Source organism: Chelonia mydas, chromosome 5 (assembly GCF_015237465.2).
Source record: "Chelonia mydas isolate rCheMyd1 chromosome 5, rCheMyd1.pri.v2, whole genome shotgun sequence".
Taxonomy (NCBI): Eukaryota; Metazoa; Chordata; order Testudines; family Cheloniidae; genus Chelonia; species Chelonia mydas.
In genome coordinates, this window is record NC_051245.2 from 26,904,895 (window position 1) to 26,928,618 (window position 23,724).

At 41.2% G+C, this 23,724-nt stretch overlaps 1 protein-coding gene and 1 long non-coding RNA gene across 9 annotated transcripts in view; one reads left to right on the forward strand and one right to left on the reverse strand.

The window, feature by feature from the left end:
• The window catches only part of OSMR (oncostatin M receptor), a 65,517-nt gene that overhangs the window by 36,960 nt on the left and 4,833 nt on the right, over positions 1–23,724 (forward strand). For all 8 annotated transcript variants that reach the window (XR_006291175.1, XR_006291174.1, XM_043547430.1 and 5 more), the window contains 14 exons: positions 794–962; positions 7,035–7,322; positions 8,649–8,778; positions 10,352–10,515; positions 12,165–12,310; positions 14,844–15,006; positions 15,899–15,975; positions 16,617–16,839; positions 17,592–17,792; positions 18,338–18,439; positions 18,947–19,126; positions 20,984–21,148; positions 23,115–23,193; positions 23,484–23,556. Coding sequence is in view for 6 of the 8 variants with exons in the window: in XM_043547430.1 (XP_043403365.1) it covers positions 794–962; positions 7,035–7,322; positions 8,649–8,778; positions 10,352–10,515; positions 12,165–12,310; positions 14,844–15,006; positions 15,899–15,975; positions 16,617–16,839; positions 17,592–17,792; positions 18,338–18,439; positions 18,947–19,126; positions 20,984–21,148; positions 23,115–23,193; positions 23,484–23,556 (2,160 nt within the window). In the remaining 2 variants the exon portion in view is untranslated. The remainder of the gene's footprint in view (positions 1–793; positions 963–7,034; positions 7,323–8,648; positions 8,779–10,351; positions 10,516–12,164; positions 12,311–14,843; positions 15,007–15,898; positions 15,976–16,616; positions 16,840–17,591; positions 17,793–18,337; positions 18,440–18,946; positions 19,127–20,983; positions 21,149–23,114; positions 23,194–23,483; positions 23,557–23,724) is intronic.
• On the reverse strand, positions 11,131–22,328 carry LOC119566641. Its single transcript, XR_005225929.2, has 4 exons — positions 21,844–22,328; positions 19,924–20,064; positions 16,404–16,472; positions 11,131–11,949 (listed from the first exon to the last, which is right to left on the reverse strand). It is a non-coding gene; the product is annotated as an uncharacterized LOC119566641 (long non-coding RNA).

Consider the following 23,724-nt stretch of genomic DNA (forward strand, 5'->3'; position numbering starts at 1 on the left):
GGAATAAATTAATAGGAACACAGTGCTTCTGTCTGATAAATGATTGATATAAGGAAGCATGCTCTTATTTAAAACTACTATTTATTAGATATTAAGCACACACACACACACTTGGTTTAGGAAATTCCACATATAGTTACCTACAATCTGAGATGGTTTTGAGTGATAAACAGCTGGGTTTCTGGGGCCCTTTCCCCATACAGCTAATGGGGAGTTTAGCTGTCAGGTCCTTGCCCGAAGAAAAGCTCCCTCAGACTGCTCTGAGGTATTTACTTTTGCCTAATTTCTATGGTGAACTTTAACAAAGCACATAACCTATAGTGACTCCTAGTCAGTTAGCATAACAACCTCTACTGGGTTACCAATTTTTAAAATTTTAATAAATTTATTTTAAATTTTTAAAATATTTTTACCTAACAACAACATGTCAGGGGCACCTAAACCCAGGTTGCGATTGACATACTTTTAATAATTTTTGTCCTATTTTATTATTCTGATTAACAAACTACAAGCATGCAGCTGTCTGACCTTGTGTCACAAAGGCCTAAGATTATTCCTAGCAATGTGATGTTTGGTTTTCAATTGGCAGTGTCAGAACATACAAAATGGCTAACTGTGGTACTGTCAAGTTCTGGGGCACACACAGGAATGTCAATTCCAGGGTAACAGCAACTCCTACTGAGCCTATCTTATGTCGTAACAGCTAAACCTAATTCCAAACTAAGCATTTTACACGTGTCTTTGTTCACCATACTCCGCCTTAATAGCATGCTTACCTATTGTTTGTTTTTAGGAGTATTATAACACAACTCTCAGTAAATTGAAAAAAACTCTGCACTGGAGTTGGGATTCAGAATTACCTTTGGAATGCATGTCCCACTCTGTAAGAATCAGGAGCATGGTGAATGATGAAAGATTCTCTAAACTCTGGAGTCGTTGGAGTCAGTGGGAGACTGTGCTGGGTAAGCAAAGCAAGACTTTGGAATATTTCCTTGCTGCTTTAATGCTGTGGTTTAATTTGCTAGTGTAAAGCCAGTAAAATACTGGAGTTCATGTCAGCAGTGGCTATACAACATCAATGGACCATTTTAGAATATACTGCTAATACAGCAGAACCCCGTTTATCTGATTTAATTGGGACAGGCCGGGCTAGATCAGACAAGCAAAAATCCAGATAAACCAGAGAATGGGAAAATGTGATGCTGCAGCGCCATCTAGTGGCCACAGGAGAGACCACCCGCTTCTGGCCTTTGAGTCCTGGTTGTTCGGTAAATGCAGGGAGCCAGTTAAGGGAGGGTCAGATAAATGGGGTTCTACTGTACTTGTCTGCACGGTTTCATAGAACCATAGAAATGTGGGACTGGAAGGGCCCTCATGAGGTCATCTAGTCCTCCTCCGCCTTCCCCCCTGCCCCACCCCTCAGCACTGTGCTGGGGCAGGATTAAGTATACTTAGCACATCCCTGTAAAGCGTTTGTCTAACCTGGCCTTAAAATCTCCATTGGCAAGGATTCCACAGCCTCCCTAGGTAACGTGTTTCAGTGCTTAACTATCCTTATAGTTTTGGTCTCTCAATCAACATCAAGAAAACAGAAGTGCTGTACCAGCCTGTACCAAGAAAGCCTTATGTAGAGCCTATTGTCACAGTCCATGGCCAAACCCTCCAGTCACTGGACAAGTTCACCTACCTCAGCAGTACACTGTCACATGCAGTTCATATTGATAGTGAAACCAACACCAGAATTGCCAAAGCTAGTGTGGCCTATGTGCAAATGTGTGGGAGTGCACAGGGATTAGTCAACAAACAAAACTGAGCTATCATGTATCATGAGCTACAAAGCTATCATGTTTCCAACTTTGTGTGCGTGAAAAACCTAGATGGTGTATAGATGCCATGTTATGAAGCTGAATCACTTTCACATGGGCTGTCTGAGACTGATGAGGATAAGATGGCACGACAAGGTTCCAGAGAGGGAGATTCTCATATGGGCAGGTATTCCAAGCATCCATACTCTGTTGATAAAATCACAGTTGAGATGGGTAGGCCATGTCACCAGAATGTCAGATGGGTGACTACCAAAGATCTTTTATGGTGAGCTAAAGCAGAGAAAGTGCTGTCAGGGACGCCAGAAGAAATGTTTCAAAGACTCCTTGAAGTTGTCCTTGAGGCATTTCGACAGAGTTTTGGGAAGATCTTGCTCATGATCATTCTACCTGGAGAAGTCTCATCCATACTGGAGCACCAATCTGAGTAGAGGAGAACTACTGAGTCAGAACAGAAGTGCCAGCAGCATAAATCTCACAACAGCAGCATGTCCACGGTTAATCAAGTAACCCATAGTGGCATCTCTTGTTCAGTGTGCTACAGACAGTTCAAAGCTCATAGAATCCTAGAATAACAGAGTTGGAAGGGACCTCTGGAGGCCATCTAGTCCAACCCCCTGCCCAGAGCAGGACCAATCCCAACTAAATCATTGGCCTGATCAGACCTCAAATTGGCCTAATCAGACAATCATGTGTTCACAGAAACCAAGTCAATCAGTGATGTCATGGTCATCTTCGAACTCGAAGGATGAACAACAACAACATCCTTATAGTTAGAAAGTTCTTCCTAATATCTAGCCTAAATCTTCCTTGTTGCAAACTAGAATGTTTACTTCTTGTCCTTCCTTCAATGGATATGGAGAACAATTGATCACTGTCCTCTTTATGACAGATTTGAAACCAGATATCAGGTCTCCCCTCAGCCTTCTCTTCACTCGAATAAACATGTTCAGTTTTCAATTTTTCCTCATACATTTTCCAGCCCTTTTTCCATTTTTTGTTGGACACTCTTCAGTTTGTCCGCATCTTTCTGAAAATGTAGTGCCCAGAACTGGACACAGTACTGACCAGTGCTGGGACAGTTACCTCCTGTGCCTTACATTTGACACTCTGTCACATTGGCACCTTGTATTCAATTTGTGATCCACTATCACCCCCAGATCCTTTTCTTCCTAAGTGAAGTATTTCACACTTGTCTTTATGGAATTTCATCCTGTTGATTTCAGACCAATTCTTCAGTTTATCAAGCTCATTTTGAATTCTAATCCTGTCTTCCGAAGTGTTTGCAACCCCTTCCAGCTTGGTGCGTCTGCACATTTTGTAAATATACTCTCTACTTCATTATCTAAATCATTAATGAAAATACTAAATGGCACTGGCCCCAGAACAGATCTCTGCAGGACCCCTCTTGATACATCCTCCCAGCTTAACAGCACACCATTTCGAACTACTCTTTGAGTATAATTTTTCAGCCAGTTGTGCACCCACTTTATAGTAATTTAATCTAGACCACCGTCCCTAGTTTGCTTATGATAATGTCATGTAGGACTGTGCCAAAAACCTTCCTGATATATTGTATCTATTGCTTCCCCGCTATTGAATAGGTCATAAACCTGTCAAAGAAGGAAATTAGATTGGTTTGGAATGATTTGTTTTTGACAAATTCACATTAACTATTACTTATCACCCTAGTTTCCTCTAGGTTTGAACAATTGTGTCATTTAGTGCATTTTTTAAAATGTTTTTAATGTCCTAGAAAAATGATAGAACTTCCAAGTATTGTTTAATCTCATTAGAAAAACTGTAGTCCGCAAATTAAAACAACAGATAGGAATATTACTATATAAAAGTAGAGAAGAAAGATAGCTGCTGGGTAGACCCGGAACTCTTGCTTCTTTTCCTAGCTCTGTCACTGATTTGCTATGTGACCTTGGACAAATTGCTTCACCTTCCCCGTGCTTCCCTTTACCCAACTGTAGGATAGATAGAACAAGGCTCACTTTCCTTATAGGAGATAATGAGGATTGATTACATTTTGTATAGCACTTTGAGATCCTCAGATGAAAACTACAGTACAACTGCAAAGTATAAAGTCTGAGACAGCCTGCTCACTAACACCAATCATTGCATAAAAGTAGTTAAAACTGTGAAAAGTAGTATAGATCTCATTAACTTTATTTAGAAAACAAACTTGTGTGCTTGGAATTTCCTCTAAAGGGCTCAGTCTTGCAGCCTGTGTCCACTGGGACTAGTCACATGCATAAGGTCAGTAGGATTCTGATCACAATAAATGGAGTTAAATTTAAAATGGACTTTTATATGTTTTGAGTGTGTGGTTTTTATTATCAAAGAACAAAAGACTATAGGAGATGAGAGTGTTATGTTTTCAGCATCTGATTGAATGGCAGATTTCTCACCTGCATTCTTAATTTCAAGGTTTCTACTGAAGGAAATGAGAAATGTAAGTATTGAATTAGTTAATTAGCATGCTATATGATGTTTTTATTTTATAGGAAACGTTTAATGCTGTTAATCCAGATTATATTAAATCATGTATTTAAAATATGTTCAATTTTCGTTTCAGTAAAGTTATATAAATTAAATGTTATACCTGGCTAGAAGGCAATTGAGTTGTACAACTCCAGGATCTCTTAGGCTATGTCTACACTGCGTGCCTTACAGCGGCACTGCTGTGCTGCTACAGCCGAGCCGTTGTATGCGGTAGCCACTCTTTGTCGCCAGGAGAGAGCTCAAAATAAAATAAAATAAAATAAAAAATAAATACCAAATATAAAAATAAAATAAAATAAAATAAATAAAACCACCCCCCAACGAGGGGAACCGTAGCTTTGTTGGTGGGAGAGCGTCTTCCACTGATGAAGTGCTGTCCACACCGGCCGCTTTTCATGGTTAAAACTTTTGTCACTCAGAGGAGTAATTTTTTCACACCTTTGAGCAAGAAAAGATTTAACGACGAAAGTGCAGTGTAGAGACAGCCTGAGGGCATGTCTTCACTAGCAACGTTAAAGCACTGTTGCAGCAGTGCTTTAACATGGCTGTATAGTTGTGGCACCGTAAAAAAACCAGCTCCACGAGGGGAGTAGCTACCAGCGCTGGTGCACTGTCTACACTGGCACTTTACAGCGCTGAAACTTGCAGTGCTCAGGGGGGTGTTTTTTCACACCCCTGAGCAAGAAAGTTGCAGCGCTGTAAAGTATCAGTGTAGACAAGGCCTTAGTCTTTGAGGATAAATTTAGTCGTACTTCATTGTATATCCGTGTTGTCCTTGGCAATGCTGCTGTAGTAAACAAGGAAGCTGTAATATCCTTACCACTGAAGTCTGACTTGTTCCCTTGATTAGGGCTCTTCTAGGAAGGCAATGTCTCTTCGGAAGCTGTTGCATAATTATTCTTGGACTCAGTGCAGAATCACTTCAACAATTTCAACTTTGTAACAGCATCATGTGTTCTGTGAATGTGGGGCATAAATTAACCACTTGTGATTCTTGCTTCACTGTCATCAGGCTGTAGTATTTATATAAACTAATACTGAGAACCAAGAGTTATTAATGTTTCTCTGAAGTTTATATTTTATGCTTCTTTTTTCCTAATGCAAGATTGTTGATTTGGCTCTGCATTCATGTACTAGTTTAATATGAATACACAGAAGTCTCTCAGTAGCTAAGGTTATAACAAGGTTTCTATTATAAGTCTTCTGGGACTTAGATCCACAATGGTTTAGGCTCCCTTGGTGAACTCCTGGCCACATGGCAGTCAATGGTAGAACTCCCATTTGCTTCACTAGGGCCAGGATTTCACCCCTTAACTCTGTATTTCAATATTTCCACATTTTTGAAAAAATGTAATCTTAATTTAGAATTTCTAGACATTTTTATCATTTAATTAGTGTGGGTGTGGGGTGGGGAAGGGATGAGGTTGGGGGTTAGGATTTCAACTACAGCTCTCTAGTAAGTTTTTTTCTTTTTTTATGTTTTGATACAGACGTATAACCTTAACTAGTTTCTCACAGGTTTGTGTCTGGCAATCGTAATTAATATTAAGGACAAGAAACACTAGTAGTAAACCAACTACTTACGTCACTTCTGAATGAACTTCTGTGAACTGCAATCGTAGAACCCAGGAAAAATTGGCTGAATACAAGGCAGTGGTTAGCTCTTTCAGATTGACTGGAACAGCATCGTTTCTGGTGAACTTAGATGATTTTTAAAAATGTGTTTTGAAAGGATCACTAAACAATTCTTCCTTAATGACCAGGAAATGGTGTGTTTGATCCCTGTCCAATGTTAATTCATAAATGGATCCCTTATGGCTTCAGTCTAACAAGAATAAAAAGATTTCGTCCATTAAAAGGTGAGTTTGAAAAGCTTTTTATCTGCCAAGTTTAGTTATCCACACTGGTTCAGGTTTGCACAGGTTGTACTTGGATTTAGATACTAGAAATGTTACCAAATGTAGCAGGGGAAGCACAGAGCCCTTAACTTGGGTCTTGGCAGATAACAAGCTTTTCAAACTCACCTTTTAATGGATGAAATCTTTTTATGCTTGTTAGACTGAAGCCATAAGGGATCCATTTATGAATTAACATTGGATAGGGATCAAACACACCATTTCCTGGTCATTAAGGAAGAAATGTTCACACCTATCATCCCAGCTTGCCTTTGCAAAATCGTATGTACAAATCCTGTGTTATAGGCCAGATGTAAAGCTCACTAAAGTTAATGGGGCAAAGAGTCCTGTGGCACCTTATAGACTAACAGACGTATTGGAGCATAAGCTTTCGTGGATGAATACCCACTTCGTCGGATGCATGCCAAGTTAATGGGAGTCTTTCCATTGACTTCGCTGGGATCTGGATCAGGTCCTAGGGGGTGAAATTCACCACTGTACAAAGGCTCATGCACCACTTAAGTTTTATATCTTACGGGTTTAAGTAGGACTGAAGTGGGAGAACATCACAGGAGGGTGTACAAATGGATGTTTGCATGTTGATAGTTGAGGTACAATTACTAGATGTGTGCAAATGCCCAGTTATGCATTCAAAGTCACAATCACCTATCTTGAACACCCTTTGGAAAACTTGTCCCTAGTGCTTTCTCAGCTATCTAGTCATGGGGTAGACTGTTCACAAGAGACTCCACAGCATAAAGAAAGAACATTCAAATTAAAAGATTTATTCTTTTGTATCTTGCAGGCCTAGATACTTCAGATGACAACACACCATACATCTTCCCAGAAGATAAAGTTGTAGAGGAAGGTTCAAATGTCACTTTTTGCTGCATTGGAGGCAAAGATAACAGAATTGAGTATCTTTTGTTTAATTACACTGATTATTATTACCCAGATTCAAACATCAGCCAGCGAAACATGGTGATTACTATGAAGAAGGTGTTGCATGCAGAAGTGCCTGGCATTCCTGTCTTTTGTAAAATCTCTGGTAAAGAAAACAAAAAGTACAGTGCAACGCTTCTCTTTGTGGGCAGTAAGTACACACTTTGCTTTGGGTCTCTTTTTCTGTTGCTGATGCACGTGGGAGGAATTGCGCTCTACAAAAATCACTTGTAAAGTTCAAGGGGTCGGTTCTGAGCAGCTATAAATTGGCATTGGTCTGGTGGCCTCAGTGGAGCTATGCCTATTTACACCAGCTGAGGAACTGGCTCCAACAGCATGTCCTTACATTACACATTCCAGAGAAGAAAGGTTTGTTTTCAAGTTTAAAGAGTGCAAGTAGATTTTGACTAAAAGAGGTTCATGGATGAATCCCAAAACCTATTAATGCTTTAGCAAACAGATAAACCAGGGAGCTTAAATTAATAACTTTGGTAGATACTAAAAATCATGGACTGAATAAAGACACTGGATTTATGGCTTATTACAGCAATCTACAACCCATTAACAACCCCTCCTTTTCCCCCTGCAGCTGTCTTCCTTCCCTAGCTGGAGGGGTGTTAACAGGCCACTTTACCTTGAACAGTCCCTTGAGATGTGTGTTAACTACTTATGCTAAACAATCTGTTCTACTTTGTATTTCCCTGTGACATTCTGAATACATTTCCCAGGCTATGTTTCCACTACAAATTACTTCGGTAAAAGTTACATCTCTCAGGGGTGTAAATAATCCACACCTGAGTGAAGAAAGTTATACTGATCTAAACTCCGGTGTGGTCAGCACTTTGTCAGACATAGCTATCGCCTCTCGCTAAAGCAGGAGTTAAGCCGACAGGAGAGAGCTCTCTTGGTGCTGCATCTGCTGTAGTGTAGACATACACAGAGCTCTTCTTCAGGTCTGAGGCTAAGCTCGAAAGCTGGTCTTTCTCACCAACAGAAGTTGGTCCAGTAAAAGATGATACCTCACCTTGTCTCTCTAATATCCTGGGACTGACGCAGCTACAACAACTCTGAATTAACAACCACAGACAAGCTGGGTGAGGATCTTTTATTGAACAAGATTGGAGAGAGAGAGAGAGATTTCGAGCTTACACAGCTCTTCTTGTGGTCAAACAGTCACCTAAGAATTCAGCCTGAATATGCATAATACTACCATAGCATAAAATGTTTCCCCTCCAAGTATAGACATAAGTTTTAAGTTGGGTGACACCCTACACATTGGATAGATCTTTATTTTACATAAATAACATGTTTGGAGTGCAGTGATCTTTCAGAGTACAGTACATTTTAGTCTGCTTTCTTCTCTGAGGCTGTCTTTGTATGAGTGCAATTGAAATAATAATGTCTGTAGTCAACCAGGCTTTGTACATGTTAATCGTTAGTTTGTCATGTTGATCTTCTCCTTGGTTTTAATTACAAGAACCACCTTATGAGCCTGAAGATCTTTCCTGTGACACTCGGGACATTCGGACATTAACTTGTACTTGGAATCCAGGAAAAAATACCTATCTTTATGGGGCTCATTCAACAAAATACCACTTGTTTGAAAGGTAAGTTTTCTCAACTGACTAAATTAGTTCTATGGTCTGTACTATACAGGAGGTCAGACGAGATGATCTAATGGTCCCTTCTGCCCTTGGAATCTATTATTTACAATCTATTAAAGTATTTTTCTCTGTATGCTATAAGAAGTTGCACCCTTTTCCAGATCATTAAGCAATACATTCAAACAACAAAGGTTTAACAGCCCAGGACTTTGGAGTACCCACCATTAACACTTTCTCATGTTGAAAACTGACCAACTAGCCTCACTCTTCGTTTTGTCTCCTCACCAGTTTCTGATCCATCACACTAATAAATTACCTCTTTAACCAGGACTGACTAATTTTCTTTAATAGTTTCTTGTGAGAGCCTTTGTCAAAGCTTTTTGAGTGTCAAAGTGAGTTCTCGAAATATATTCTCCGTTACTCACTGTTTTGTTGTCAAAAGGGCTGGATGGCTCATTCTGTTCCCACCACCTTGTGGTTGTCAGAGACAGCCCAGAAGCCCAGATCTGTTCTCAGAATGAGCCACACTAATTTTCTCACTTCTAGCCCTGCCTAAGATTAGGCATTGCTAATTAATTTTTGTTTAGAGACTACACACATTTACTTGCACAAACTCATCCCAGCCCCTTTCCCCCCCACATCCCATACCCACCCTCCCCATAGGTGTAGTTTGGGCAGCATTTCCCCCCAAACAGAGGCGAGGCATGTGGGGGCACCCAGGGTCACATGCAGCAGATGGTGCTCCCCCATTAAGCCGGTCCTTCTCCCCCCCAGCACTGGCAGCCTAGGTATCACTCCAGGTGGGGGAAAGAGCCAGTGAACCAGGGGAACTGGCTTCAGTGTGCATGTCGTACCTCCCCCACAAAATAGCAGTCAAACTATGCCTATGCCGTGCCCCCCCCCCCCCACTCACACAGTTGTTGGACAGTCTGAAAAGCATCAGTGTTCTATGGCCTGGATCCTACAAACAGCTATAGAAATGAGTAACTTTGTGCATGTGAGTTCAATCCATTCAGTATAACAGCTTAACCTCTGCTGAAAAGCCAACAGTACTGAAAATATTTATGGGCTGTACTGAACCGTCTTGCACAAGGCCATTTTGCAACTGAATTGGTCAGAATTTTAGCATTTAACTCCCACGGAAGTTTTCTGTGGTCAACAGCAAGAACATGGGGAATTCATCCAATTCTCTATCCCCACAGATCTCCTGCAGAATACTGAGTGGCATGAACAGTCAGCCCATGAAACAAGATAGAAGTATTAGATCACCCAAACAACCTCATTAGATAATCAGCCACAGTTGCTTACCAACTTCTGAAAGCCTTTTGCTTTTCAAATAAACCATTCCTGGGTACCGTCCTTTATACGACAGTTCTTTTAAAATATAATAGAAATTACTATTTGTTACATTTGTTGATAGAGTATTATGCACATACAACAACTGTATTTTTATTTAAGTTTTAGTTCTGTTCTAGGTAGGCATCACAGTTTCTGAATCCATTATTGCGCTTCTGCAGCATCTATGATTTTAAACCAAAGAAAAATAAACCAATGACTTTTTCCTCTCTCTTGAAAGGTTTTCCCAAAAAACATTTTGCTACCAAGAAACAGCACATTATCTAGAACCCATCCATTGTTCTTGGGCTATAGACCAGCAGATGATATACAACCTAACACTGACTGCCCAAAACCCTCTTGGAAAGAGAAGTGCTAATTTTGTCATTGATGTAGCTCACAGAGGTAAGGGTTTTTCTGCTCCTTGTTGATGTTTTGAAGGGTCTTTTCGGTAGGCTCAAGATCACCACCATGAAACATTCTGGGGCCGCCCGTCCTATTTCTCTATGGGGCAGTATTGTCTGAAAACCTCTCAGATTTAAAGATAAATGTTTTTTCCTTCCCAGCTTGCCCTGATTCCCATCTTCTTTGTGCCCACACTTGTCTGCTCCCTCTTCAGTTTCAGTTTTGCAACTGCTGTTACTGATGAACACAGTCCGATCTCCAGGTTGAGAGCTAAGTGATCAAAATGATCCCTTTTGTGGCCTCAGAATCTGCCAAATGTCCAAATGTGGGGAGTGATGTGCAACAAAGGGCCTAAATGAGAGGCACAAAAAAAGGAGCCACTCAGGAAACGAAGTGCTGTGGGATCATTCCTTTGTCGTAGAGAACTTTGTCATAGACACCACAGTTTCACAATTGCACGTTTCTGGAGGGAGGGATAGCTCAGTGGTTTGAGCATTGGCCTGTTAAACCCATGGTTGTGAGTTCAATCCTTGAGGGGGCCATTTAGGGATCTAGGGCAAAAATTGGGGATTGGTCCTGCTTTGAGCAGGGGGTTGGACTAGATGACCTCCTGAGGTCCCTTCCAACCCTGATAGTCTATGATTCTATGATGTAAATCTTCAAAAACAAAAGGGAGAGGACACCAAATTTGTGTGGGGTGGACATAATTTTGGCACTAGAATGAATGATTTCGTCATAATGATTGGCATTTGAGTGGTAAACGCATTATTACAGAGCCTGAGGGAGAGGGCACATGCCCCCCAGGAGCAGTGGATGACAGGAGTACCAACCTGCTAGTGCATGAGACAAGAAGAGCAATTTACCATAAGTGAAGCAGAAAAATTAACTGTACACAAAATGCTTTCAAATGCATAAAGGAAACACACTGAAAACACAAGAAAATGAGTTTCTTTCTCCAACTGCTTTCAGTTCTAGGAATTGTGGGTGCTTCTTGTAACAATACTAGATGTCTCTTTCTGATGGCATAAAGCTTGAGCGCTCTTCTAACCAGTCTTTTTAGGCAAGTCCTGCCATTTCTCTATTGCTACAGATATTTGCTGTAGATTTTTTGCGGATTTAAAAAACATTAGCAAATAAAGCAAAACAAAATTTACACCCCATATTTGTAGCTCTGCAGTATCAATAATGGAAGCATTCAAGGGTCAGATTTGGACACCATCTAGCCTAATACTACTTATAGAGCACATATCATCTGAGCACAAAGGACTTTAACAAGGGAAGATGAATAGAAGTAGGCCCTTTTTTTGGATGCAGAAGCTGAGCCACAGAAAGTTTAATTGATCTGCTCACATTCAGTCAATAGAAGAGTGGTGAATAGAACTGCAGGTCTTTGGCTCCAAGTCCAGTGAACTACTTCTGGGATGCAGAGCCCCACTAGAGAAGTAGATAAACAATAAAAGACTCAATTTCTAAAAGCATCACTTATTTTTACTAATACATATCTCTCTCTGCCTGGAATCCCACTGGGAGAGATGTAATGAGGAAATCCTAGACTAAGCCTCGTATTCACTTTCATTGCTCAATGAAGACATTTTGAAAGTTCTTGAATTCAAGTTTTTCAGAATCTAACTTATCTTTCCCTTTGGCAGTTCATCCATATCCCCCCTCTGACCTTTCTGTGGAACATATGAAAGCCACAGAAGTCAGTTTATACTGGCGTATGCAGCCCAAGTACAAAGCAATTAAGCTGCTATGTCAGATTGAAAATCGCCACCCAAGTGGGCAAGTGGAACTGGTAAGAAACTTAAGTTTCAGTCTAAACAAGCAACTGGGGTTTTGGGGTATGGAGTATAGTATATTTGTTTCATAGTTTTTAATGCCATCGGTAGTGGGTGGGTGAATCACTGGCCCTTAGTAGGTGGAATGCCAAACGTGCACAAATATGTGTGATTGAATCACATTCTAGGAGAAATGTTCAGATCTTTGAGGCTGTCAGTGTTGGTGGAGACCAGCTGAAAGACAAAGCTATTGTGAGAGGCAAGGTGGGTGAGGTCATGTATTTTATTAGATCAACTTCTGTTGGTAGAAGGGACAAATTTTCAGGCTTCACAGAGCTCTTCCTCATGTCTAGAGAAGATAATCAGAGTATCACACCACCAATAGATGTTATCTCCCCTGCCTTGTTTGTCTCATATCCTGCCACCAACATGACTACACCACCACTGCAAAGGCCACTGAGAACATACAAATTATTGAGTCTCTGTAGGAGCAGCAAAAGAGATCTGATGAGAGATGAAATTCAAGAGCTAGGTTGGGACAGAGCCAATGGAGAGACTTTAGTAGTGAGTGATGTGGTCTGATCAGGTGAGGAAGAGAATCGTAGCAGTTACATAATTAATAGATATTTAAAGTCAAAATGGACCGCTGTTGTCATCTAGTCTGACCTTGTGCATAACACAGGCCATAGAATTTCACCCAATGATTTCTGCATCTAGCCCAATATGGTTAAACAAGAACAAAACTTGTAGAAAGACATCAGCGGGCAAGCTGTCCCAGTTGTTAATAACCTTCACTTAAAAATGGGCATTTGTTTCCAATTTGAACTTTCACTTTCCAGTCACTGGAAATCTTGGGAGAAGCAATAATCAAGGCTTCAGGTGAGGAAGGTGCATGTGTCTCGGTGGTGGGAAGGGAATCGGGCCATGGACAAGTGTTTTTAAAATGTTGTGGAGGAAATAGCAACAAGATTTAGTGACAACCTGGTTGGATGAGGAGCAGGAAAGGAAGGAATCATAGATGCCCTCTAGCTTGTGAGCCTGAGACACAGGAAAAAATGGCTGTGTGAATAGCAATGGTGAAAGGAGAGAATGCAGAAGGCTTAGGAAGGAAAATAAATTGCTCAGGCTTGGCCATGTGAAAGCTTGAGGAGCTGAAAACCATCAGGCTATGTCAGAGTCAACTCCATCAGAGTACTGCTGATGACTGTGATGTCACTGTGACCAAAGAACTGTTGCAGTTGGCATTTAGACTTCCCAGATGTATTATGCAGACTTGTCTGCATATACATTACTGCCCTCTATTGGATAGAATGCTAGACTTGCTGCAGTGTGTAAGAGCTTGCTACCATGTACTGGCAGGAGGCCTTATAAGCTCTAATATTACTGGAGCTAATGGAGATTTCAGCTTCAGTTCCAGTGGTAGAGGCTGATGTGTAGGGGGCAGAACGTCCTGAATTACAGCTTGGTGTCTGTGCAGCTACAGCATGTAGTATAGCTGATGTCCATAAAGACCTGTGTGAACATATAGCCTCCTGGAGGGGGAGGAAGGTTGCAGCAGAGTCCATAACCTTGTTCCACATACTTTAGTGAGTGTTCAGCTCGCCTGTTCTTCACAAGTTGATCTAGGTTTCCCTGTGGTCCAGTCCACACAGGGGCAGCTCATCTCCAGAGTATTAAAGGACAGGTAAAGCTTGAAAGCTTGTCTCTCTCACCGAAGAGAAGTTGGTCCAATAAAAAAATATTACCTCACCCACCTTGCTTCTCAAAGTAAAGCACAAGCAGGAGTGCTCCACTTTTGTAGGAAGTGTAGATGGACAGGCCTCCCGGGAGACCTCCCAGTGGATGTTCTGCCTCAAGTGTGCCAGCTGCGGGAGATCATCACAGATGATCGTTCAGAGGAGGGGACTATACAAAACATGGGGTCCCTACGACATACCCACTTTATCTTGGGCAGAGTTCATCCTAATCCTTTTGAGGATGGTAGCAAGTTGTGGGAACTCCCAAAGGGAGGGTCCAATGTGGAACATGTGTATGCTAATATCCCAATGGTATGTACGTGTCCAGAACAGCATCCTATTTACCTGATCCTAGTAAAGAGGTCCATGTTTTAAATATTTTAAATTTAAGTTTTAGATATTTTAAATATATGATAAAAGAAGGGGGCATATGGACAACAACAGAAGCACCACAGGCAGAAGTGGGAGAAATAGGCTCACTAATTACACCTTTTTCAACCTACATAGATAAAAAATTAAGTAGCAATTTTGGCAGACCAACAAGAAGGGATCCTGTCAACAGCATTGGCCAAAGGGGTTAATAGAGCTCTCTGTGCGCCTCCCATATGTCCATATATTTGGACCTACTCTGACTTTTCCAGCATGTTTCCACATAATTTTCTGCATTGGGTCAAACTTGACAAGGCAGATGTAATAAACGTGCTGTTGGTTGAAGTAGGGGACAGAATGACTTCCCGAATCTCAGCCAAAAACCTCTTTCTCATGAAAGATGTCTGAACCCGAACTACGTCACATTTCTCCTTTGCTTTTGCAGCACAATAGTTCACCTGTTCAGTCAAATTCATATCCACACCTCACCCTAAGTGGCTTGCAGCCTTTCACCAATTACGCCTTTAGAATGCGCTGTGGTGCAGCTAGCCACTTCTGGAAATGGAGTGAATGGAGCAAAACCCTCAGAGTCAGAACAAATGAAGCAGGTGAGTTCAGTCCATTGGGAAATGGGGTGGGGGGGAGGGAGGGGTTTGCGGCTGAAACTTGCTCTTCAAGTTGCTGTTCGCCATCTGCCAGACTGATGTCTGGAAATACCAGAAAGCTCGTTGTTTTTGGTGTATGGGGCTGCAAGCTTAAGAGCTGCAGGTATTGGGTCAATACCATTTTAAAATATGCGCATACATGGGCACAGAACAAACTGATCGGTGAAACTCGAGCTTCGGGTGAAACCAGATAAGGTTTCAGAACTCCAGGTGCATTATCTGAACCTTGTGCCAAACTCAATCCCATCACTTTTTTCCCTGATCAGTGAGATGTGCTGGCCGGCTCTTCTTCTTCCCTCTGCAACTCCCAGCATATCTTCAATGGTACCTCTGCCTTGGCTCCCTCCTCCCTGTAACCTCCTCTTCTTATACCTCCCCTGACTGTTGGCATACCACATCTTTAAAAGGTTCTGTTTGTCTGGAATCTATCAACCTCCTATGTCTCCACCGCTTTAAATCTGAAGTTCTGGTGCTTGATAGAGCCCAGAATGCACCAGATGAATCAGAATTGGTGAGATATGAAGTGGGTGCAGCTGGACCACTGAATGGGCATAGTAGTTGCTGTGCGTTTTGGGTGTGGAGGCATCATTTAGTGGTGGGAACATCCATGTGTGTTGGGGAGGGAGGGGAAGTGGGGCTTGGCACGGAATGAGCCAGGAGTAGTTTTTGTAGTTTCAAGGGAGCTCCAGTTTTTGGTATGGAGGCACAGGGTCGGTGAGTTTTGGGGTCTAGCTGAGTTGCAGGTGGGATGGTCTCCTTAACAAATATTAGCAAAGGTTTGGACAGTTCACCCTTCCCAATATACAACAGCTTTGTTTTATGTGATTGATCACAGCTCCCTCAGGGAAACTTGATGTCTGGAGAGAAGTTACCCCAGTTTTGGGAGGACGGAATGTGACCTTATTCTGGAAGGTGAGTCTGGGCACAGAAATGGTTAAGAAAGTTTACAGAAATGATCGGCACAGTATTGGGGGTATTTTTCCTGGCAGGGTGCAAGATTTCTCTCTCATTTTAGTTTTCCATTATGATGTGCGGCTCTTGTGACAATGGAAACCATAATCATCACACTGCTTACACTGGTGCTGAGAGAGTCTGGATTTTTGTTCAAGCCGTGGATTTGGACCATATGTTGCTTTTTTTTTCTTTTAGTGGAACCCGCATTTCTCCCCAAGAAAATATAGTTTGGGTGCCAAAATGATTTTTTAGAAAGTGAATGCAAAGCCTACTTTTTTAAAATTGTCCATTCAGTGAGCACAAATAGGAAACAACATACACAAAACCTTCAGGTTGCCTTATTTCAAAACTCCCAGTCATTTAAAAAAATATTTCTATATACTTACGGGTTAAGTAGAAATAATTCTGTCATTTGTTTAATGTCATCCATCAAGTGAAAACCAATTTTCTTTTTTCTGTAAAACAGAATATCACAAGTACAGTATCCTTTGTACCCTTAAAAGCTTCTACTATAAGAATCATGCCAAATACAATTTGTAGTAGTGTAAATTTAGCTGCAGATTAAATAGATCTTGAAATATTTTCCATTTTTTCCCCAGCCATTACCAGACTTCAGAGCTAATGGTGGAGATATTTCATTTGAGATAACCTGGGAAAAGTTAAAGAAAGCCTCTGAGCCTGAACACATCTCCATTTCTGCATTACAAAACAGTACAACAATTTCCATCGATAACCATTCCTACAAAATCAGCGTGGTAGCAAGGAACAATATTAATTTTTCACTTCCTTCAGTGATGATCATCTCCCGAGCGACAGATAATGGTTTGTGTATCTTCAGTCCAATTAAAATAACTTTTGTGGGCGCTTATCTTGTATAGTTATTTTACAGTCAGTAATATTTTATTTATCATCATGGAATAATTAATCTAGTCTTGGAATTAAAATGACTGTTTGCCACTGATGTGTTTGAAAACTACTTCCTTCTATCAATGGAGGTCACTTAGTCTGTAAGATAATAGCAGTATATGTATCTTTATATATTCCCCATTCTCTACCCACCTGGGTTTTTTCACAAATATAATATGGTACATTCATGGGGAAAGTGAGCAAAATACATATAGGTTTAACCAACAAGGTCCTCTATCCTGCATTTGCATATGGATTCAAGGATCCCACTCACATAGAACTCATTGCAGAATCAGGGTCTAGTGACCTATTATTTCAGGCTCCAGTTTTGTGAGCCTGCAGTTCAGTTCCTGATGTTACAAATTTTAATGCAGTTAACCAACTACAAGGTATTTGAGTGATTAGCCTCTTAGTGGTAGGGATCAACTTTCAGGGTCCTTCCCTTATTGGGGGCGAGTATTTCGTAATGATGAAACATTATTGAAAAGACAAAATCTGCAGTTTTACCGGTATCCAGTCATCAGGTACAGTAATGGCAATACTAGCATTGTAATTCTACCAATCTTAATTAGACCTAAAGTATAGGTCTTCCTGCTAGAAAACATATATATTATAGATAGATGATAAATATACTATTTTGTGAAGTGCTTTAGTCCATTCTTTCCAAGGTGCTGAAGAAAAGGTTGATCGCACTGACCTTGAAGAAGAAAGAGTTAATGGCACAGTTGATGGCATTTATATTTCTTGGAAGGCCACAAATGCATTTGATGGATACATTGTCGATTGGTGCAACTTTCCGAGGTCCCAGCATTGTGACTTTCAGTGGAAGAGATTCGATTTCAACACCTCCAGTTGTTTTATCAACTCAGGTGAAAGCAGAACAATTCTTCATTAAGATGTTTATGCTGCAACTCTTTGTTAGGGCATTGGGTGGCATGCACCTGAATTTTAGGAAACAGATTCTGGGAACTCAATTATTAAAGTCTAACAACTGCCCAGTGTGTCAGTTTTTTCTTTCACAGAATCATAGACAGGTAGGGTTGGGCAAGGACCTTGAGAGGTCATAAAGTCCAGCCCCCTGCACTGAGGCAGGACCAAGTAAAGACCATTGCTGACAGGTGTTTGTCCATCAGGACCATCTGTGGTATTGTTTTGTTTACTATTTTGATCAAACACCACAAACAGGTGGTCAACATTACTAGAGTTAGCTGGGATTCGGTTTTAACACCTCCAGTTGTCTTACCAGCACTAAGTAAGAACTGTGTTTTCTAGGGCCTCCTTTTGGCAACTTCAGTGGTGCAAGATCAGGATTTTTAATGAATTATAGAGCTCCATATAAATCAAATGTGGTTCCGTTTTGTTACCTAAAACTACTGAAGCTTAATTTTTTAAAAACGGCTTTATTATTTTCTAGCTTCTTTCATGCCTGGGGTCAGATACAACTTCAGGGTTTATGGATCTCTAGCTAATGAAGATTTTTTCCTGGGGAAGAAGGTTGGGTACACCAAAGAACTGGGTAAGCTGAAAATATTTTACATGTGTACATATTTGCTAAATGGGGCTCATGAAAATAGAGTGGAGTTCTGTAGCTGTACTGTCTTTTCTCTGCCTCCTTGCACTAACTACAAGCAATGTTTGACATACCATTCCCATTGCATATATTTAATAAAACACTACAAAATGGCCTCTGGTGACGGCTATGAGGCAGTTTGGTTAGTACAGATGTCAGGAAAACAAGAGTCCACACCAGTCAGGAAAACTGAGCTATAACTACATTAGCAATAACTATGATTAAACAGTTGTTTCTATGCATGACGTAGATGGGTCCACAGATGTTCTGTGGTACCAGGAGGCTTTAAGGAAGAACAGGCTTAGTTCAGTTTTTATTTGAAAATCCGTGATGTTCAGTTTATAAACAACGCAAATTTAACAAGAGGCAACAGATGGGAATTCAGGAGCAATGCCAAGTGGGGAGATAAACTTTCTAGAAATCAAACATGTTTGTCAATTTCCTTCCTTCCAGCTCCTAGACTTAACCCTCAAGGGGAAATAGCTGAGATGACTTCCCACACTGTGACCGTAACTTGGGATTCTTATCCCGTAAATGAGTCACAGCCTGGATTCATAAGAGGTTATCATGTTTATGTGAAAACCATGGAAGAAGAATGCAGTTTGAAGGGATCCGCAAAACATGCTCTTTCAGGTAATTGATTCTTTGAACCCAGAAAGCTGTACGCCCATCAATCCATCACATGCTGAAATGTGTGAAAAGCTGCAGATTTTTTGCTCAGGAGATCAATAAATTGGAGCCTCCTGAAAAGTTCCTCACACGTACATGTTAGGCAGATAAACACACTGGGGAATAAATGGAATGATGTTGACCTCTAACGTGAGGTAACTGTTGCCATCTCTCCAAGGACTGAGTGTAGAGTGCTTTTAATTGACAGAAGCATGACTCTACCAATATCCGGGGGATTATTTAGGGCCCCATTTTGTAGGCCATTATGCAGGGAGCTTCCATTGACTTCAGAGTGCACTTCACAGGTGGAATGGCTGCAGTATCAGCTTCGTGTGCGGCACTGAGTTTCCATCTCTGATGAACTGAGCTCTGGCAGAGTTTTCAAAATTCCCACTCATTCTCTTTTTGGAAGATAGACAAAGAAGCTGCTGTCAGTTTTATTATGACAGTGGGGATTTTTTAGAGGTAGTTGGGTCCGATTTGTGTGCTGATGTTTTCATAGCTTTAGGGTTGTGGTTCTGTGAAAATTCCCCATTTATTCCATTAAATGAAGATGTGCGTAGATCTGCTCTACACAGCCTGTTCGTCTAGTGGTGAAGCTGACCTGGGGACTGTGTTAAGCATTTGCAGCACGGAACTACTTGGCATATCGTCTCTGATTTTCCTGTCCCACATTGAACTCTACTCGAGATGACAAAATTTCAGTGCAGCCAAATTCTCAGACCCTCCCACTAAATGCAAAAAAAATTGTTTCTTCTTACCTGTTGATTTCTCTTCTCCAACATGGACCGTGTCCTGATTCACCACCAGTAGGTCCATTCCCCTCTTCTGAGGGAACTGGTGTCAGGTAGAGCTGCGTGTCTGTGTGAGCCTGGGCTGTCAGGGGCCTGCCCACCAACATCCTGTCAGAATAAGATTAACTGTGGAACAGTTGGCACTACTGTAACTGTGCATACTTGCAAATATTCCCACCCAGGAAGGGTGTAAGAGCAAAGCCCAACCACCTCCCCATCTGAGGTACTGATTGGGGCTGGGGCAGGGGGGTTATCTCAGGCAGAACCGGTGCCGAGGCTGGGAAGGATGAAGGATGTGGCTAAGAAACACTTGAAATGGGAACAGATTGCTAGCCCTGGTTTCTCTGTGTCCCTTGTACTGAACGCATTTCTGCCTCTCAGCTATCAGTAAGGTGTTGCGGGGTGGGGGATGGAGGGTGCAGAGAGAAGAAAGGGACAGAGGCAGACCAAGAAAACAAAATGTGCTGAAAAGCTACTAGCAAAAGGTAAGTGAATTGTGGAAGTGGAAACAGAGCTCGTAGCTTGGCAGAAGCAGAGACTTCTGACAGGAAGTTGGTGGCTGGTCCCCTATTGGATTGGCTCTTTGAGACATGCTGCTGCTGCTGCTATCTCCAGTCCAATCAGAAGAGGCGCCACCCAACCCAGCAGTAATGAGTTAGAGCAGGGATTCTCAAAGGAATGTATTCTGTGGGGGTATGAGAAGCCGCTCTGCCTTCAAGCTGGGAGGCTTCCAGGGAGCAATGTGCCACCCTTACTTCTCTGCTGCTGCTCGCGGCAGCGCTGCCTTCAGAGCTGTGCGCCTGGCCAGCAGCTGCCACTCTCTGCTCTGCCTTCAGAGCTGGGCAGCAGCATGTGTATTTGTGTGGCGGGAGCTGGGAGGACGTAAAGGACTACAGACACAAAGAACGGGGACGCAATCAAATAAATCTGAGAACCACTGAGCTAAAGCATATCCCCCTTCCTGAAAGGCAATGCATATTAAAAAACAATTGAGAGTAATGGTTTGTAACATCTCCTTTGATTATAGATGGTTCAGTCCTATGTAAATACACTATAGAAAACCCAGAAGAAAAGAGATACGTGGTGAAACACCTGATGCCAGAAACAACATATGCACTGGCAGTTAAAGCTTACACTGGAGGAGGAGAGACCCCCATTGATGCCTATATAAACGTAGATACACTACATGACTGTGAGTTTAGAAAATGAAAATAATATTTGGAGGAGCCGGCAGAGGAGGGGTGCAAGAAGGGAAATTAGCACCTGTCACTGCTGGCTTGTTTTCTAAAAAGATTAGGTAGAGATGAATGGATTTGAGAAGGATCCCAGTTAGAAGATTTATTAATGGATGCAGTCAAATAATACTAATTGCCAAATTAAATGTTATAGTACTTGAATAGCTCCTTTCACCCTAGAAACATTGCCGCATATTTAAAGCACTTTACCATGTTATTTAAACCTCGTAATCCCCCTGTAAGGTAGCTAAGCAAATTTATACCCACTTTGCAGATAGCAACACTGAGGCTCATTTACAGAATGAAACCAGTGACAGAGTTGAAACGAGAACCCAGGAATACTGACTCCTGGTCCTCTTCTCCAAATATTAGAGAGGAATTTTATTTATTTCCAGCTAATTTTATAAACTATAGAAGAATATAAAACTTTGCATATATTGGCTGTTGCTTTCATGACCAAGTAGCTAATTTATGTGCAAATAAGAGGTCTAGACTTCCTAACACTGGTTTGTATGAAAAACTGGCTTACAAAGCCACCAACTCTTGCATTCCGTGCTAGATGTGACCAAAGAAGGGTTGCTGCATTAGAATCATGCTCACTAACTGTGGCCAAATTAGACATCCAGAAAAAAAAAAAAAAGTAATTACTTACCTGTAATTCTGTTTGCTTGAAGATATCACACCAGAATCTCACTCTTGGGACTTGTGTTCCCAAGCTGAAACTCCCCAGCTTTGTCCTCAGAAGAAGTGGAGTGTTGATTAGTGCATGAAAGCCGTACATTTTACACTGAGCAACATGCACTACCACTATACCTCAGTGCCTAGACCCTCCCAGACAGCTAGTGAATTGTATGTAAAAGCAAGGTCTCCTAACCAAAACCAGTGAGAAGTAAAATAAAAATCCATAAACTAACACTTAAAAATGTCCCAAGAGAAGCCATCCCTTCTTTCCCCCCTTGGTTAATTTAATATCAAAACTCAATTTCCTTCTTTGTTACACCACTGCATGACTCCATTGGTAACTGTTGTGGACACTTAAGCTCTGGGGACTCACTTCGGTTTGGTGCTGAGCTCCCTCAACTCCCTTGCTTTGGCACTTGGAACACTGTAGTATTGGGGCCTTTGGCCCCCATTAACTAAAGCACTTAACCATGTCCTTACGTCCTATTTACGGCAATTCTTTCTTGCACAGGGATAGATGGACTAGAGATGTTTAAGTGCTTTGCTAAGTAAGTGTCTTCAGTGCAACCCCCCCCCGCACAAAAATGTAATTTTTACACTGATGTAACCATTTCAATGTAGCACCCTAGTGGAGACAGGGCACAGGCAGGTTTTGCTTCAGTGTAGCTGCTTGAGGTAACTCCCAGAGGGACTTGGGGACTGAACTTGAGCAGTTACATCGAGGTCAGAACTACCCATGCTTTGTCTCCATTGGGGTTTTACTGCAAGATAGCAATTTCAGCATAAAAACACACCTTTTTTTGCTGTGAAGACATAGCCAACGGGAGGGTATTTATTTACATAGCTACTCCTTGAAATCTTCGATAGTTAGCAAATCAACACAGGTAAAATGATGGTGTCTGTAAGTAAAAGGCAATTAAAAAATAAAAGGACTGGTAAAGCTGAACTTTTGGCAATAAAAATAAATGCCAAAAAATACATGTGTTCACTTATAGATTTGCAGGCCAGAAGGGACCATTATGATAATCTAGTCTGACCTTCTGCATAACGCCGGGCACAGACTTTCATCAAGTGATTCCGTTATCAGCTCTAGTGACAGGTAGTTGAGGTAGAGCAGATCTTTTAGAAAGACATCCATGCTTGATTTTAAGATGATCTTTTATCCCAGAAGCTCTAATTGTATTGATTCAAACAAGGGAAAGTTAGAAAACTGTTTTTTGAAATACTATTTTTCTTTCATAGCAAAGATTTACCTTCCAGTTCTGCTAGTGATCATTCCTTTTGTAGTAATAACTGCTGTGTGCTTCTGGAAAATCAAGTGGTAAGTTCATTACAATACATTTTCCTTCTGTAAATAGAGAAATGGTCTGTTTTAATTCAAAATGGAGTTGTAGTTTGTCTATTTAACTCCCCTTCATAATACCTCCTTCATTTCTCTCTTTGAGCGTCTTAGTAAGTGGATGCCCTGAATATTTGGCTTGCTGTGGTATATAGTACATGGCATCTCCACTTATTTCTGTAAGAATCTTAGCCCTGCTGTACAGGTGAAGGGAGAATGAATGCTGACAAATGAAGAGAACAAAGTTTACTTGTTTGTCTGTGTTTTTCTAGGGTGAAGGATTGCTGTTATCCTGAAATTCCGAATCCTAACAAGAGCCAAGTCCTCTCATTTAATGGATTAAAGGTGAAGTCATTAGACAAATCCAATAACCTTATTTTTTCTATTCTCAAACTAAGGTCCAGCAAAACGTATTAGAAGAATTTTCTTTCTGTATTGACAATTATTTTTAATAATGATGCTCATTTTACAAATGGCTTGTCTGATTAACTTTACTTTTGGTTGAAAAAAGTC